The sequence below is a fragment of the Podarcis gaigeae genome, assembly GCF_964106915.1.
Source record: "Podarcis gaigeae genome assembly, chromosome: 14".
NCBI classification, from domain to species: Eukaryota; Metazoa; Chordata; class Lepidosauria; order Squamata; family Lacertidae; genus Podarcis; species Podarcis gaigeae.
The window spans coordinates 9,274,914-9,293,121 of NC_139690.1; the positions used below are offsets into that span (position 1 = coordinate 9,274,914).

The window sequence follows — 18,208 nt, forward strand, 5'->3', positions numbered from 1 at the left end:
ATATATTCAACACATAAAAACAGCTACAATTTGTTGTTGGCAAAAGGACAGCTGGACATATAAAGGGCCCCATTACCTTCAGTAGTTTAGGGCCTCATCAAACTTAAATGCAGCCCTGGGGATGTGCTTTGTGGTGCACATGAAAGGAGGAGGAGGAGCTAGTTTGTATTTTTCAAAGTAAAGTTTATTTGTTAATTTCAAAAGGTAGGTTTTCGTTTCAGCTGTACATGAGTAGGCATGCCACTTGACTAAGACCTCTGCACGATAATGTAGAACTCCTATGATTCTGCCTTTGACATTGTGCATAGCTGTCAACTTTTCCCTTTTCTTGTGAGGAATCCTATTTGGAATAAGGGAATTTTACTTTAAAAAAGGGGAAAGTTGACAGCTATGCATTGTGCTGGTGGGTCCAGAGTCCCACCAGAGGCAGAGCCAGTGCCATCGGTTCTGCTGCTCCTTCTCAGTGCAACAGTCCAGAGGTGGGGGACCTAAGGCCAGATTCTCCCTGCAGTCCCTCTTGGGCTGTTCAGCTGACTGAGACACAGATTGTACAGTGGGCTAGATGCAGTTTAGGGAGTACAAATTTCACACTTCTGAAAAAGAAATAGAAAAGACCATGTTTCTTAGAGACTGTGCATTCTGGCTGAAGAGTGTGCATATTGCCCAGAGAATGCACAAAATGCAGTTGAGATGTGTCATTCCCCAAAGCCTCTTGGAGGTCATACATAATGGCCAGATGAGGAACAAAATTCAGTCAATATATGCATATTACCCCAAGCTCTGGTACATAATGACTGGAGAATGTACTAAAACCTAGTCAATATATGGGCATTTGGAGTTGGAGGTGTATGGAACCTACCAAGACCCACACCTCACTTGGGTCCATTGTCAATCTGGGAGCCTCCTGAGCAATTGCAACAGCAGGGAGGGCACTCAAAAAAGGGGGGGCACTGAGAGAAGCTTGCCTTACCCCACAAACAAAAAACAAAATACCCTGGGGCCATTACTGAAATTAACAGTAGGTGACATTCATGAAAAGATCCAAAGATTAAAAGGAGACTGTTGGAATGAATTAGAAGGAGAAAGGGAAGATACTAATGTGCAAATGAGATGTTTTAATGCATGCTGTGAGACCAATCAGCAAGTGAATGTACTGCCTGGCTCACTGGCATCTACTACAGCATAAATTAGTCAAAACAAAAAAAATTCCTTCCAGTAGCACCTTAAAGACCAACTAAGTTAGCATGCACACGAAAGCTCATACCAAGAACTAACCTAGTTGGTCTTTAAGGTGCTACTGGAAGGATTTTTGTTTTTGTTTTGACTATGGCAGACCAACACGGCTACCTATCTGTAGCATAAATTAGAATGGTTGAGATTGAATCCAGGTCTTTGCTTGCAGCAAGCTGGCAATATCACTCAGAGGGGCTGCAGCACCTTTCTCTCCTTGTACTCTGGCTTGGTTTGTGGCAATAGCTTCATGTGGCCATTTCTTTTCCCACAGAATCTGATGTTCAGAGGCTTTACATCAAAGATGCACAGGGCAACACACTTGTAGACAAAAGCCAGCTGGAAAAGATCCTTCTGCTGAACTATGTGTGCAATGTGAAAGCTGGTAAGTAGATGAACAGAAAATCTCATCATATCTGGCCTTTGTAGAGGTTAATTCTGATGCCATTGCCAACCCACGCTATTTTAGTTTTTTCTGGTTTTCCTCCCATTTTCCCCAGACCAGATTTATGGCATATGCAGTTGTTGTTTAAATACAATTATATTTCCTACTTGTCTCATGGTAGACTGTTGATTTTTTTTGTTTTGTTTTTAAGGCTACCATACCCTTAGTTTAAAATTTCCTGGTTGGTTGACCTGGGCTAAATCTGGCAGGACAGCTTACTCTATGGTCTTAACCCCTTCATGCATTAATTAGACTTAAGCTTGTTGGCAGGACAGCTTACTCTATGGTCTTAACCCCTTCATGCATTAATTAGACTTAAGCTTGTTGGCAGGACAGCTTACTCTATGGTCTTAACCCCTTCATGCATTAATTAGACTTAAGCTTGTTGGCAGGACAGCTTACTCTATGGTCTTAACCCCTTCATGCATTAATTAAACTTAAGCTTGTTGGTTATATGAGACTGGTTATCCCAGTCAAAGGAGGCTGGTACAGCAGTGTCCTCTGGCCTGGAAGGACAATAAGAGGCACCACATCAGTGGTGCTTGCGTGTGGGTTGTAACTGGGGACAAGCTGTAACAATGACTTATCTGGTTAGAAAAATGGGGAACTAGAATAATTATAGAACAAGAGTGATGGGCAGAACGTTTCATCTCTATCTCCCCATCCCACACTCTTTCTGCTCTCTGGCAGAATATCAGCAAGGCTTCCATGAGATGCTTTTGCTTTTCCGCCTACTTGTGGAGAAGGAGCATGAGATCTATTGGCTCTTCCAGTTCTTCCTCCAAAAAACAGTAAGTTGGTTGGTTGATTGATTGATTGATTGATTGATTGATTGGTTGGTTGATTGGTTGGTTGGTTGGTTGGTTGGTTGGTTGGTTGGTTGATTGATTGATTGATTGATTGATTGATTGGTTGGTTGGTTGATTTGCACCTTGCCTTGTGCAAAGCAGGTTGCAATATTTTTAACTATTCAAAAAATGTGCAAAAATCAGAATGGAGCCCATAAAAGAACTCACCAGCAGAAGAAATCAAAATACAGCAGGGAGACTAAAGACTCAAACAGAATGCTAAATGCTTGCTGAAAAGTACATTCTGTAAAGACCATCAGTGATAGTGCGCTTGGTGGCAGAGTTCCGCAGTCTGTATGCTGTTGTGCAGAAGACCTTTCTCCTTGTTTCTCACCAACCCTACAACAGCTGGTAAGAACACAAGAAGAGTGCTGCTGGATCTAGTCCAGGATTCTGTTGTAACCTTCTGGAAAGCCCACAAGCAGGGCCCAGGTGCAACAGGGCTTTCTCCACTTGTGATCTCCAGCAACTGGTATTCAGAGATATGGTTTCTATCAGGTACAGTTAGCCATTATGGGTCCACACAGTCTCCAGAATCAAAACACTTTAGAGCTGGTAGGGACTTTGGAATTTGTACTCAACCCTCTGCTCAATGCATGGTCTGCAGTGCAGGATTCTACAGAATCCCTGAGAGATGACTATCCAGCCTCTGTTTAAATGCTTGCACCAATGGGGAGCCCCCATCCCCACTCCTGTGTGAGTGTCTGGAAGCGGTTGGGGGATGGATGGCGGCTAACAGATTGAGGTTGAATCCTGACAAGACAGAAGTACTGTTTTTGGGGGACAGGAGGCGGGCAGGTGTGGAGGATTCCCTGGTCCTGAATGGGGTAACTGTGCCCCTGAAGGACCAGGTGCACAGCCTGGGAGTCATTTTGGACTCACAGCTGTCCATGGAGGCACAGGTCAAATCTGTATCCAGGGCAGCTGTTTACCAGCTCCATCTGGTACGTAGGCTGAGACCCTATCTGCCTGCGGACTGTCTCGCCAGAGTGGTACATGCTCTGGTTATCTCCCCCTGGACTACTGCAATGCGCTCTACGTGGGGCTACCTTTGAAGGTGACCCGGAAACTACAACTAATCCAGAATGCGGCAGCTAGACTGGTGACTGGGAGCTGCCGCCGAGACCATATAACACCGGTCTTGAAAGACCTACATTGGCTCCCAGTACGTTTCCGAGCACAATTCAAAGTGTTGGTGCTGATCTTTAAAGCCCTAAATGGCCTCGGTCCAGTATATCTGAAGGAGCGTCTCCTCCCCCATCGTTCTGCCCGGACACTGAGGTCCAGCTCCGAGGGCCTTCTGGCGGTTCCCTCACTGCGAGAGGCCAAGTTGCAGGGAACCAGGCAGAGGGCCTTCTCGGTGGTGGCGCCCGCCCTGTGGAATGCCCTCCCATCGGATGTCAAGGCGATGGACAACTACCTGACATTCAGAAGACATCTGAAGGCAGCCCTGTTCAGGGAAGTTTTTAATATGTGACATTTTAGTGTATTTTTTTATCTCTGTTGGAAGCCGTCCAGAGTGGCTGGGGAAACCCAGCCAGATGGGCGGGGTACAAATAATAAATTATTATTATTATTATTATTACTTAATGCAATCCATTCTCCTGGTAGAAAGCTCTTACTATTAGGAAGATTTGCTGAAAACGACTTCCTAGCCAGTTCTACTCCTCAGTTCTAGTCCTGGAACAGCTGATAATAAGTCCATTCCATCTTCTACTGCATGCTGAAATATGAGAGGCCCCATCAGTATTGGCATTCCACCGGCTCTTGAATACACATGTTTACACAAGCATTCTCCTGACCTCCTGGCTGGAATTCCTGGCTTTGATTGTGGTTTTTGCTGTTACACTGTTTTAATAGGCTTCTTTACTATGTATTTTAATTGGCTTCTTTGTTAATGTATTTTAATTATAGATGTTTTAATGTGGTTGTTTTATTATTTATTTTAATTACAGGTAGCTGTATTTTTATAATTGGTTTGATACTCATTATTTGGCTGTGTGCTTTTATTGCTTGTGAACTGCCTCCGTATATCAGTTCTAATAACAACAACAGCCACCCTTCAGCTATTTGAAGACAGTATCCCACTTAATACCAGTATGTTGACGAGCAGCAAGGCAATTGTGCTTATACCCTGCTTGTGGACTTCCACAAGCCAAGCCACTGTGTGAAACAGCAAGCTGGATCCTATCGATAGACATGTATTCTGATACAACAAGGTTCATGTAGTCTAACTCATTTATATATTTGTTAAGCCATCTTGTGGGTCCTGATGGATGGGAAGCTTGGGGTGGAAGTCTTTTTAAAGAGTGCATTTGCTTGATGTAGGAAGGTCTCTGAATTCCAAATAAATGCTGGAGATTTTCTTTATAAAACAAAATAGAAGACACGGGGCAGTGCACAGCTCCAGTTACAATCTCTTGGAGCAATGAGGTAAAGGACTTTCTGCTGAAGCAGAGGCGCAGGAGTGCCTGTTCTGCATTCTGTGCTGGGGAACAGAAGCTAGCACATCGAGCATTTTGCTAGATATCCACAATAGGGACTCCTCCCATACAGGTCTGGGCAGAGTACAAATGTGTCCCTGGAACAACTATATATTTCGGTTTCCTGGGTGTCTTGGGGAGGACTTATTCCCATCATGTGGACTGACCTATGCAAGATCAGGACGCAGCCAGCCCGCACCATCTGGTCTCATCATGCTCCTTTGAATATTTTCACAGCCCAGGATTCTTGTTTTCCAGGAGAATAGCTGCATTATGAACGTTGGGGTGGAGAAAAACCTGATCATGCTTAGAGCCTTGATTGCATTTATGGATCCAACCTTTGCAAAGCATTTGGGTAAGTTCTGCCACCTGCCCAGTTTCTTCAGATATCACACCACATCAGCATGCCTGCAAAGGTTTTGGGCTTGCCAACCACTCTAGCAGGCCACAGTATATGGGTAGTGAAAAGTATTGTTGGCTTTAAGGGCCAGAAGTTATACAGGCCAAGATATGTGTGCAAAGAGTCCCTATTACTGATATTTAGTTACAGAGACAGATTCTTTTCCTGCTTTTCTTTTATTTGTTATTTTCAATTTTATACATTTCAATAATTTTACAATCATTTTAACATTTCAAAACTCAACTTCCTTGACCCTCTTTCTGTGGTTCCTTAAATTTTTATATATATTTCCTGCATATTCCAAATTAATTTAATTTACTCATTTATTTATCTACTTTAAATATATAAAACTGCAGGTTATTACAACAATCCTGCCAAAGTTCTTATCTGTTTACAGTTTATTTGTAGATACAGTGGTACCTCAAGTTACAAACGCCTCAGGTTACAAACTCTTCAGGTTACAAACTCCGCTAACCTGGAAGAGTTACCTTGAGTTGAGAACTTTGCCCCAGAATGAGAATAGAAATCGTGTGCTGGCAGTGCAGCAGCAGCAAGAGGCCCCATTAGCAAAAGAACGCCTCTAGTTAAGAAAAGTTTCAGGTTAAGAACGGACCTCCAGAACAAATTAAGTTTGTAACTAGAGGTACCACTGTATTCCACGAACCATTTCCATTATTTTTTAACAAGTTTGTTATCTTGATTTCTTATTTTTCCGGTAAGTTTCGCCATTTCTGCATATTCCATAAGTTTTTGTATCCATTCTTCTTTCACTGGGACTTCTTCATCTTTCCATGTTTGGGCAAGTAACATTCTTGCCGCTGTAGTTGCATACATGAATAAATTTCTATATGATTTCGGTAGTTCTGTCCCTATAATTCCCCAAAGGAAAGCTACAGTCAGATGTGTTCATGGTAAGAGCAATTGGATAATGGAATAATTTGCCTAAAAGGTTGAAGGTCTTCAAGCCAAGGCTGGACAGCCACCTGTTGAGAATACTGTAGCTCTGGATTTCCTGCATAGAGCAGGAAGCTTAAGCAGATGACCTACATGATTCTATGTTTCTACCTTCTGTCCTCAACACAGAAGACAGCAGGACAGGAAGTCTTGTACCTCACTGTTCCAAGATGCCATCAGCATCATTGATTCACAAAACAACAATAGGAAGGTATTCCCAGTGATGGTGGGCTCTCCTTTGCTGTCAGTACTTAAGCAGATGCTGGCTGGCAGGGCATCCTATCAGGGATATTGTTGTCGCATCCTGCACTGCACTGCAGATCCTACATGGATCAGGAAGTTGAACTGGATGAGCTTAAAGGTACCTATTTCTTCTGTTAGGGCAATCAGCCAGTCCCTCTTGGTTGAGATAGGATTCGTGGGTTCTAAACTTCCATTTCCTTAATATTTCTAGAAGAGAAAGGTCGAGTGGTACAGTCCTTGTTCCCTTGGTTCTGCCTGTTTTTCCAGCGAGTTTTCAAGTCTTTTGACGATGTCTGGAGACTTTGGGAGGTGAGTGGTTTTTGCTATGTACACGGCTGGAAGTTTATACTCCTGAAGATATGCTGGATATAAAACACCCCTCAGTACCTGTTTGGGTGACTAAATGGACAAATCGTCTCGCCTGGCATAAGGCAGCTTCATCTGTGCATCTTAATGCATTGGCATATTTGGCTTGCTACCATGCTGGCTAACTGGATTTAGATTGCTTCCACATGTCATTCCTAAGAGCAACAGTGATAGAGAGGCAGTTCCTAAAGCAAATGCATAATTAAATGAGAATATATATCGAGAGAGAGAAGGGGGGAGAGGGATAGGGAGATTCTCAGCACAGTCCTGGAAACCTGCATTCAGATTCCAGTGAGCAAAATCTTCTCCGTGCAGCGGATGCCACAGTGGATTTTAAATGCAAAATCTGTTTCACTACGGCTGGCAGTTCTCTCCGTTTTGTTGACTCTCTGGGCAAAAATTAGGGGGCTTGGCAGCTTTGCCAGACGAGAAGCAACCTCGCCATGGTGCTGTGCCAGTTGCCTCCCTGATGCTGGCCAGTGATTCCTGCCAGCTACACAGCTGGTGCGCATTAGTGGTTGCGCCACAGCTCCTCTTAAAGCCTTTTTTCTTTTTTTGCCTTTTTAAGTCGAATCCCAAATGGAGGCCAGGACTGCTGCTGTAGCAGGATGTTCTGACCCCGCCAAACAGCAGCCATTTGTTTAGCAGCCTCAGCCGCCCCTCCTGTACCCCAGCGCCTTTTATTATTTCAATTAATATGTGCAGAGAATTTTTCCCTTGTGTTTGTCCTTCCTGCTGAGTCGGCTTCTGCACACCAGCCGTTTGCCGGTAATTATGTGGAAGGGAGGTGAAAGGGCAAAGCTCCATCTGGGTTGGGAAAGGAAAGTTCTTCGCTATCTCCAAAGAAGCTCAATTAATCCAGGCCATTAGGATTTGTGTTGGTGTTATTGTTGTAGCAGGTTGGTCTCCTAGCCAGTTCCTCTTGGGGTCTTTGGGCTTCAAGCAGTTTATTGCAAATGCTGCATATCATTCCTACGGTTGCCAGACCTCAGAGTTTGACCTGATCTTTTAATGTTTCAGGGTTTTTCTATGGGTGTCTAGTGGGAGGAGTAAAATTTCAGGGTGAAGAGTCAGAATCAAAGGGACAAGCTCATTTCCTTATGGCTTAAGAGGTTTCTTTTTTTCCTTTTGTAACCCCCTCTTCTCATACGTCTGTCAGTCTCTATCATCAAGAAACCAAGCAAAGGAAGGACTGTGGACCAGTGGTGGGGCATCTGCTTTGTCAGTGTTTGAAAAGGAAAAGGTTCTGACCTCCTTTGTGAAATATACTCAGAGTCGAGAGTGGATTTCATGCTCTTTATTCAGCTCATAGTGGTGAGGAGGAATGGAAGTTCCCCCAGAATGTCTGCTTTATATACATTATTAACACAATGGGCCGCACATGATTGGCTAATTCCAGGATTCTCCTGTAGGCCAATCAGGTTGTGGATTCACTTCCACCTGGAACTGGATTGGGTGGCTCCTGTGGACCAATCAGACTGCTGCATTCTGGACCCTATTGTTCTAGGACCAATCAGACTGCTGCATTCTGAATCCTATTGTTCTGGGACCAATCAGACTGCTGCCTTTTGGATCCTATTCAACTCAGTACATAACACTTTGCCTCCTTTGCCTGGTCTTTGAGAAAGAGTACTTTGCAGAATGCTGCTTTTATTCTTAAAAGTCATCTTATACAACCACAACCAACAGCTTTATATATATCAAACGCAACCAGCGTTCTACCATCCAACCAACCCACCACACACACCATCAATGACCACTCTATATATACAGGCATACGCAGGTGAAAGGTTGTATGAGTCATGCAGGCTTTGCCGATTCATTGTAGGCCGCTGACTCATGCTGACTCAGTTCCTTTTGTATTAAAGAAACAGCGGCTAATTTTTAGCCGTGACATGCTTTGCATGTAAATGGTCTCTCTGCCAATCAGTGCAGACAAATACTGATTTCCTACGTGTCTTAAGTAAAGCTTGTTCTAGGTATGTGCAATCCTTTGCCCATGTCATAGTCAGGGCTGTCTTTACCTGGGGGTGCAAGGCACCCAGGCTCTGAATTCTGGGGGGCGCCAGGCACCCGCCACTGAAGTCGCCTAAGCTCTTAACTGCCTACCTGTTATGAAATAATAAATAATTTTGATAAAGGTAGAAAAACAAAATACATATATACCTAGGTATTACCGAAATGTATACCTAGGTATTACTGAAATGTATACCTATTGTTTCACTAAAGGACTTTCGACTTTGTGCGCTCATTTACCAAAGACGCGTCGCGCTTGTCATTCACAACAGTGGTGTTTGTCAAACTCAATGATGGTGCTTGTCATTCACAACAAAAGATAAGGCATAAGGGTGGTATCTAACATAAGCATACTGGGGGTGCTGGGTGGAACTTTGCACCCCAGCGGTGCATATGCTAAAGACAGGGCTGGGTATAGTTGGGTTACAGGCAGAAGTCTGGGATGAGCCAGGAACCTTGAATTAATAACCATGTGTAATGGTTGTAAGGGGTTACTTGTGCATAAGTTGCCTGCCAGTTGTGTCCGATTGCCTGGTTCACCATGCCTTGGCTGACAGCCCACACTCCGTGGCCAGTCAGTCGCTTGCAGAATCTGTCAGTGGGCGTTTCTTGAACCTTTTCCAGCATAAGAGCTGTTTGACCCCAAGTCTCCTCCTATTTTCCCTGCGCGGAACTCGTCTGTGCAAATAAGGGGAAGGCAGGGGTGTGCCAGCACTCTCTCCACTAGTCTCTGATGCAGGGTCTTGGAGACCAGTCTCCAATTCCTCCATCTCCCTCCCTTCTCTACTGGTGTCGCACTGAATTCCTTCCCCCCTGCTGGTCCCCTCTCCGGCATCGCTCTGGAGCCCTGCCTCCGCCTCTCGCTCTGATGTCAGTTCCCTGACACCATGGAACTGGCCAGTAATCAGGGTTGAAGGACTCACTGGAAAGCAGAATTGAGGAGCAAGCCAGAACCAAACAACCACCAAAGAAACATAGACATGCTAGAGCACAAGAAGACATTCCTGCTCAAATAAAGCTCATCTGGAACAGGAGTCCTTTTATACTGTCTCCTGCCCAAAATGATCCAATGACCAGCCTGAATGGGCAGAGTCAATACAGAGCATGAAGAATCCACTGAGAAGATACCACACCAATCCAGATGTTCCTGAAAGTGTCACTAGGCTCCACCCCCTCCCCTAACAGCTTCCACCCGTCCCCTGAGCCACAGGAGACCTTAGTACAGGCTTCCTCAAACTCAGCCCTCAGGAATTGTTTGAGACTACAATTCCCATCATCCCTGACCACTGGTCCTGCCAGCTAGGGATCATGGGAGTTGTAGGCCACAAACATCTGGAGGGCCAAGTTTGAGGAAGCCTACCTTAGAAGCAACCTTGTCCCTGCCCTCTTTCCTCCACCAAATAATGCCACATTAGTTTTCCCTGCACTGGTTTAGCTTGCCTCTGTCTTGCTTAAGAAATAACCAAAGGTCACCTTCTCTGTTGTACTGGCTACGTGGCAGAATTGGATTTAGCTAAGCTCTATTTAAAAATATGCATGCGGAAAAAACTTTCCAGCCCAGATCAGTCTGTGCTCCACAGGAAATCTGAGATTTTCTGTTCATAAAGGGCTTTGCTTCACTTCCTGAAGGCTGGAGTGACTCAGTATCCTAATCTTGGGCAGGTCATGGAGTGGGAAAGGAAAATATGGGGGAGGGAAAGCACCTGAACAGTACGTTATCTGGTCTCCTCCAAATCTTGAAGGTGGGCCTCATTGTGGCAGGATAAACCCACAACAGTCACAGCCACACCTATGATTCTCATCTTCCAGTTTTGTCGCTGCATTTTAGAGTTCTGGAATTGCCTGGCTTTGCTTCCAAAGTAGATTCAATGCATTAAGAATTCTCAATTTTCTTGGTTTTTAAACTCTCCAAACATTGCATGTGCCACACACTGCATGCACATTCTGCTTTAACTTTTGGCGACTCTGTTGCATTCACATCTTCCTCCCCAACCTTCATGGTTACCGTATTTTTCGCTCTATAAGACGCACCAGACCACAAGTCGCACTTAGTTTTTGGAGGAGGAAAACAAGAAGAAGAAAATTCTGAATCTCAGAAGCCAGAACAGCAAGAGGGATCGCTGCACAGCGAAAGCAGTGATCCCTCTTGCTGTTCTGACTTCTAGGATAGCTGCGCAGCCTGCATTCACTCCATAAGACGAACATACATTTCCCCTTACTTTTTAGGAGGGAAAAAGTGAGTTTTATAGAGCAAAAAAATACGGTAATTCACACACAAGCCTAGATAAAAGGTGGAACGAAAAAGCTTTATTAATAACAACAATAATAAATAAGCTGCCCTCCACCCTAAGGTCCCAGAGGAGGTTACAACAATTAAAACATAAAATTAACAGCAGTTTAAAACATATTGCATCCTAGAAATGAGAGGAGTTCTTAAAATATACAACCCACATGGCAAAAGTGTGGGTAAATTGTTGCACCTTCCACACCTAATTCCGTGTTGCAATGCAATAACTAATGAAGATTCTTTGGGTGTGGTGTTTTACTAATGCACAAGACCAAAGCCGCTGCCCCCCCCCAAAAAAAAACATTCTTGATGTGCAACCACACCAAGAGAGACATTTTGCAGTGTTTTGTCAATGCAGCTGTGCACAGGGGAGGGGGTCTAAGAGATGCAAATTCTCTGAAGGAACAGAAAGCTGTGAATGAGGCATGCTCCAATTCTGAAATTGTTGTTTGCCATTTTTCTAGTTAAACCAGAATCTGGGATGAGTGGCACGCAGAGCAAAACAAATCAGGAGAAAAACAAAGGAAGTTACAGAGGAAATTGACTCCTTTCTAAGGCTCTAGGTGTCTTGTGGTTCCTGCTGGCACCCAGCTATGTGTCAGACTAGACACTTCCTTGAATGGTGTGCTGAACTACTCCTGTACAGATCCTGAGAAGTCAGGGATAAGATTCTTTGCAGTGTGATCTTCTGGTGTTAGAAAACAGGCATCTTCTATAATAACCAGGCATCGCAGTGTGGCTCATATCACCTTGTTGTCATCCTTTCTCCTTCAGACATAGTGCATGTCTTACACAAAACAACACTTGGGTGCACACATTGCTGTCAACCTAAAATGACTGATGGGGAAGAGAAAGTAGAATAAATGCTAAGCAGAGATTTCAAGCGGTTCAGCCCTCTCCCTCGCCCGCTCCCCCATCACATCCACTGATTCTAGTGAGGTACGCTGGAAGAATTCATTTTCCGTGCATTCCGGTGCAAATTGATCTGATCTGCAGCAGCTCCCAGACCAATGTGCTGAGTGAGATGGAATAATCCTTCAGATCTTACACTTCTCTGAATCTTTTGGTACAATTTTCAGCTCTAAATGTAGCAAAGTGTGCCCAAAATTGCAGAAATGTGTTAAAATATGTACAGTGACAAAGAACACATACTTAAATAAAAACTTTTGTCCAGATCTATTTTAAAAAAACAGCAACAACAACCAGCAAGTGGCAAATATTTGGGTTGCAGGGAGCATTTTAGTAGCCACATGTTCAGAAAAGGACAATCAAAATAATCCAGGGATTGCAGTGACTCATCTACGAGAAGAGGTTAAAGCATTTGGGGCATTTGAGATTAGAGAACAGGCGAGGAAAAGGTGACATGCTAAATTGATGGAATTATGCGTCGCATTGAGAAAGTGGATAGAGAAAGGTTTTCTCCCTCTCTCACAACACTAGAACTATGGCAAGTTCTTAAAGAAATGGGAGTGCCTGATCACCTCATCTGTCTCCTGAGAAATCTCTATGTGGGACAAGAAGCTACAGTTAGAACTGGATATGGAACAACTGATTGGTTCAAAATTGGGAAAGGAGTACGACAAGGCTGTATATTGTCTCCCTGCTTATTTAACTTATATGCAGAATTCATCATGCGAAAGGCTGGGCTGGATGAATCCCTAGCCAGAATTAAGATTGCCGGAAGAAATATCAACAACCTCAGATATGCAGATGACACAACCTTGATGGCAGAAAGTGAGGAGGAATTAAAGAACCTTTTCATGAGGGTGAAAGAGGAGAGTGCAAAGTATGGTCTGAAGCTCGACATCAAAAAAATGAAGATCATGGCCACTGGGCCCATCACCTCCTGGCAAATAGAAGGGGAAGAAATGGAGGCAGTGAGAGATTTTACTTTCTTGGGCTCCATGATCACTGCAGATGGTGACAGCAGCCACAAAATTAAAAGACGCTTGCTTCTTGGGAGAAAAGCAATGACAAACCGAGACAGCATCTTAAAAAGTAGAAACATCATCTTGCCAACAAAGGTCCATATAGTTAAAGCTATGGTTTTCCCAGTAGTGATGTATGGAAGTGAAAGCTGGACCATAAAGAAGGCTGATCGCCGAAGAATTGATGCTTTTGAATTATGGTGCTGGAGGAGACTCTTGAGAGTCCCATGGACTGCAAGAAGATCCAACTTATCCATTCTTAAGGAAATCAGCCCTGAGTGCTCACTGGAAGGACAGATCCTGAAGCTGAGGCTCCAATACTTTGGCCACTTCATGAGAAGAGAAGACTCCCTGGAAAAGACCCTGATGTTGGGAAAGATGGAGGGCACAAGGAGAAGGGGACGACAGAGGATGAGATGGTTGGACAGTGTTCTCGAAGCTACCAGCATGAGTTTGACCAAACTGCGGGAGGAAGACAGGAGTGCCTGGCGTGCTCTGGTCCATGGAGTCACGAAGAGTCGGACACGACTAAACAACAACAACAACAACAAACCTGAATGATGGAAGATTCGGGACAGAGAAAAGAAAGGACTTCTTCACACAGTGCAACACAGTTAAACTCTAGAACTTGCTCGCACAGGAGGCAGTGAGGCCGCTAACTTGGATGGCTTTAAAAGAGGATTAGACAATTTCATGGAAGATCAGGCCAATCAATGCCTACTAGCCATAATGGATACAGTGCTGTGGTCTAAACCACTGAGGTGGCTCCTTACATGGGTCTCCTGCTCCTCATGTAACCCCTGCAAAAACCCTGTCGGTGTCAGGAGCCGATACAGAACAACAAACCCCTGTGTTGCAAACTTAACACAAGCAACACGAAGACCAGTATACTAGATAGCACTGCAATTCTTATTGCATAATATACAACAAAAACAAATTGTGTACACCTGTAAATTCTCCAATATATTTGAAATCAAATGAACACACATCTGTCAGTCTTTGAAAGTCCGTAGAAGTATAATAAGTCTATAGTTGAAACAAAGTAATAGATGCTATCCTGTGGGCTAAGCGGTAAAACATTTTAGGCGTTCATAGTGCTGAAGTAGTAATTGAATAACAACGTAGGACAGTGATCCCGGATAATCTGACTGTTTCGCTGGAATTTACAAGTGCACACAATTTGTTTTTGTTGTATATTATGCAATAAGAATTGCAGTGCTATCTAGTATACTGGTCTTCGTGTTGCTTGTGTTGTTTGTGGTGTCAGAAGCCAGCCAGCAGTAAATGACACAGAGTTAAGTGAAGCTAACTCTTCATTAGAAAAATCAGGATCGGCACAGGAGTGTCAGCCCTAATGAGCACAGCAACTCTCTCTGGTAGGTCTTGCCCCTGTGAGGCAGTTGGAAGATCCCTGCCTAAGTGCCCTCCTCTCCCAGGGTTTCTGCAAGCAATCTGAGACTGCGCCAGCATGCCTGTCCTCTGCTCCTCCCACTTCATGCCTCTGCAGGTTCTGGGAGACCAGCGAGGATAGGAGGCTGTCGCAGCAGCAGTAGACACCTGTGCCTCTTCACCAGCCAGACTCTCTGCCTCTTGGGCGCCTTCCTCTCCTGCTTCTGATTCTGGACTTCTCTCTGCCACAGACTCTCCCAGCTCACCAAGCCCTTTTACCCCTTTAGCTTTGCCGCTGTGGTCTAAACCACTGAGCCTCTTGGGCTTGCCAATCTCAGTCCCACTCACCTCACAGAGTGTTTGTTGTGGGGGAGGAAGGGAAAGGAGAATGTTAGTCACTTTGAGACTCCTTCGGGTAGTGATAAAGTGGGAGATCAAATCCAAACTCCTCCTCCTCTTCTTCATCATCTTCATCTTCTATAAAAGAATGGGAACTAGGAATTTGGCACAGGATTCTATGGTATAATGTATCCCATTATATGAAAATATGGGAATGAATGTTAAATAAGTGCAAAGATTTGTTAAAACTGTGACATAAGCTAATTTTTAAATGTCATTATAAATACACAAACACAGAACAAGCTGTTTTAGAGGTTATATAACAACAAAATGTGTTGGAGATAATATTCAAAATGTATAGTTCACACAAGAACAATCGATCATGTGTAAGCCACATTTGTTACAACACCCTCCAGAATATTTATAATGATGGTATTTTACTTTTCTTTTAACTTTTTTGGGGGGGAAATCTTCTCTGTCTATACAAAATTAGAGTTAAGATTTTTTTAATGGGGAAAAAAATCACAGATGAATGCAGAGATGGAACAGACGTATGAATGAGCACACATATAATTGGCACAAGCTGGGAATAGACTGTTCCGTTCACCCCTAATTCTAGCTTGTGTTGGTCTCCTCCAAGGTGTTTCTGACTGGGCTGCCTTGCAGAAACTTTCAAGTGATTGTAGCCTACACAATGTTGCAGACAGTGAGAGATCAGATCCTCAGAGAAGACATGAATGGAGACGACATTTTAATGGTGAGTCAGACTATCAGGACACCTAAAAGTTACATGAGATGCGATTTAAGCACCAGCACTATAATCCAGGGTACCCTGGAATTCCCACATAGGCAAGCTACCTACAAAAATCTTGGTGAACATTGTATGCTGCCCTGATATTTTACGATACAGTGGCATACACATACCCTTATGAATGAATGAATGAATGAATGAATGAATGAATGAATGCTGAATGCTGAATGCTGAATGGTGTAGTTGTAGGGTTGGAAGGAAAGCAACGGAGCATACCTAGGGAACTTCTAGATTTTTGCTGCTGCCTGCCACAGAGATGATAATGCATCAATACGACCTAACCGTATTCAGCAACCATGCTATAAACAAGGGGTGGGAAACCTGTAACCCTCTGGATATTATTGACCTCTAATACCCATCAGCCCCAGCCAGCCTGGTCAATGGTTAGGGATGATGGGAATTGTTGTCCAGCTACATCAGGTGTAGGCAAACTAAGGCCCGGGGGCTGGATCAGGTCCAATTGCCTTCTAAATCCGGCCCGTGGATGGTCCTGGAATCAGAGTATTTTTACATGAGTAGAATGTGTCCTTTTCTTTAAAATGCATCTCTGGTTATTTGTGGGGCCTGCCTGGTGTTTTTACATGAGTAGAATGTGTGATTTTACTTAAAATGCATCTCTGGGTTATTTGTGGGGCATAGGAATTCATTCATTTTTTCCCAAAAAATATAGTCCGGCCCACCACATAGTCTGGGGGACGGTGGACCGGCGTATGGCTGAAAAAGGTTGCTGAACCCTGAGCTACATCTTGAGGGCCACAGATTCTTGCTCTCTGCTGCTGCCAATTGGTTACTCTCATGATAAAAGTCACCTTCAAGATCATCTTCAAGTTCATTCTCTTACATGTGCTTTTTTACTCTTTAGACTATATTGGGCAAAAAAGATTCCTTCATTGTGGGGAGTTAAACTAGACGATACTCATGGCCCCGTCCAATTCTACAATTTTATTGTTCTGTGAAGTTTGTAATAGTTGGGGGAAATTAACAGATCACATTCCACTGTGTGTGTGTTTTAATGTTTTATTAATATTCTTAAATACGCTTTATACATCAGCCCAGCGGATTGTAACAGCCTGGATCCTGGAAAAAGTGCCAAAGATCATTTGGATGAACTTGAATTGAACTGTGAACTGAATGTGAATGGACTAGTTCATTTTGTGAAGGAACCAATATTAGTTCCTTTTTAAACATTTTGAAAACTAGTCCCTAAATAACAGCTTTCTAAGCTCTGAGTTTAATTCAGATATAACAATCAATGAGTGCACAGTCTGAGCACACAATAGTTGAGCAGTACAAATCAACAAGTCTAACCCTTTTATGCAAACACATGGACCTGTGTTTGGTGTCATGTGTGAATGAGACTCAATGAAAGCAAGGAAGAGTAATAGCAGAGTCGGGAGGCTCCAGGGGTTGGCAGTACCATCCTGCAGGATGGCGGGCATCACCAGTGATGCTTCCCACTGGTGCTAGAGCCGACTGATCACTCAACATTATTCTTATATTTTAATATTTTCATATCAGAGACTAAAATACATTTGCAACCAAACCAAAATGGCAATATAATCTGTGAAACAGCAAGCCTGGGTGACTGATAAGCTGTCACTTTTCTTCACTATTACAGCTGTGCAATAACATCGTAGATCTGGATGCCGATGAATTGATCTCCAAATCCTGTAACGCATATGAGGTTCTCCTGAAATATAAAGATAAGGTAAGGCAGGGGGACTGGAACTCTCCTTCCAATATAATATTTCTGGGTTCGGAGAAGGATTCCATACACAGGCTTAAGCTTTTTCTTAAAATAAAAAAAAGCCTGTCCTCACAATAACAAACAAAGGCAGCTGAAACTCAAACACAACTAGACTTTGTTACTAATCAGGCAAAAGCCTGAGAAATGTCACTGTTGGGGGTACAGCTGGTACAAAAACCCCTGTTGACCTTTGTGAGGTCATTTGTTCCCTGCCACTTCAGGCAGTTTCCCTAGTTAAATAAAGGGTGTTGGGAGGTGAACAATGATATATTCTCTTTGTTATATATATATTGCTGATGTGTCCTCCATTTGTCCTCAGGTTCCGAAGGAGTTCAAGGAGTTCTTTGGTCTGTCACTGTAATAAAGGTGCCTTGGTATAAAAGTCGAAAGAGTCACGTGGACTGAGTGGGGTTAGTGACACAGAATGGAAATCAACTGGGGGCAGATGTCCTCTCTCTGCTCCTATTGACGTGTGTCAGAGCAAGAAAGGTATACTAACTGAATGCACTGTTGCCTTAGCACCAAATGGAGAATCAAGCTAGTTGAAGCCAGACCAGATCCACAGAAGGTGAGAAAGATTCCATCCTGAAGAGGATACCATGTTCATAAAGATGGTTGAAGCTGTGATGGGGCTGGCTCCCCTACTGCACATTACCAAGCATAAGGAATGGGCAGAGTTCAGAGGCAGAGTAACTCTGCACATGCAGAAGGCCCCAGATTCA

General features: G+C 43.7%; 1 protein-coding gene across 1 annotated transcript in view; it reads left to right on the forward strand.

Annotated features, from left to right (window-relative positions):
- Positions 1–17,875, forward strand: part of TBC1D21 (TBC1 domain family member 21) — a 34,618-nt gene extending 16,743 nt beyond the window's left edge. The window contains exons 5-11 of the mRNA XM_083712859.1: positions 1,505–1,615; positions 2,366–2,466; positions 5,265–5,361; positions 6,815–6,912; positions 15,569–15,685; positions 17,358–17,447; positions 17,806–17,875. Coding sequence (XP_083568985.1) covers positions 1,505–1,615; positions 2,366–2,466; positions 5,265–5,361; positions 6,815–6,912; positions 15,569–15,685; positions 17,358–17,447; positions 17,806–17,847 — 656 coding nt within the window. The 3' untranslated portion in view covers positions 17,848–17,875. The remainder of the gene's footprint in view (positions 1–1,504; positions 1,616–2,365; positions 2,467–5,264; positions 5,362–6,814; positions 6,913–15,568; positions 15,686–17,357; positions 17,448–17,805) is intronic.
- The last annotated feature ends 333 nt before the right edge of the window (positions 17,876–18,208 follow it).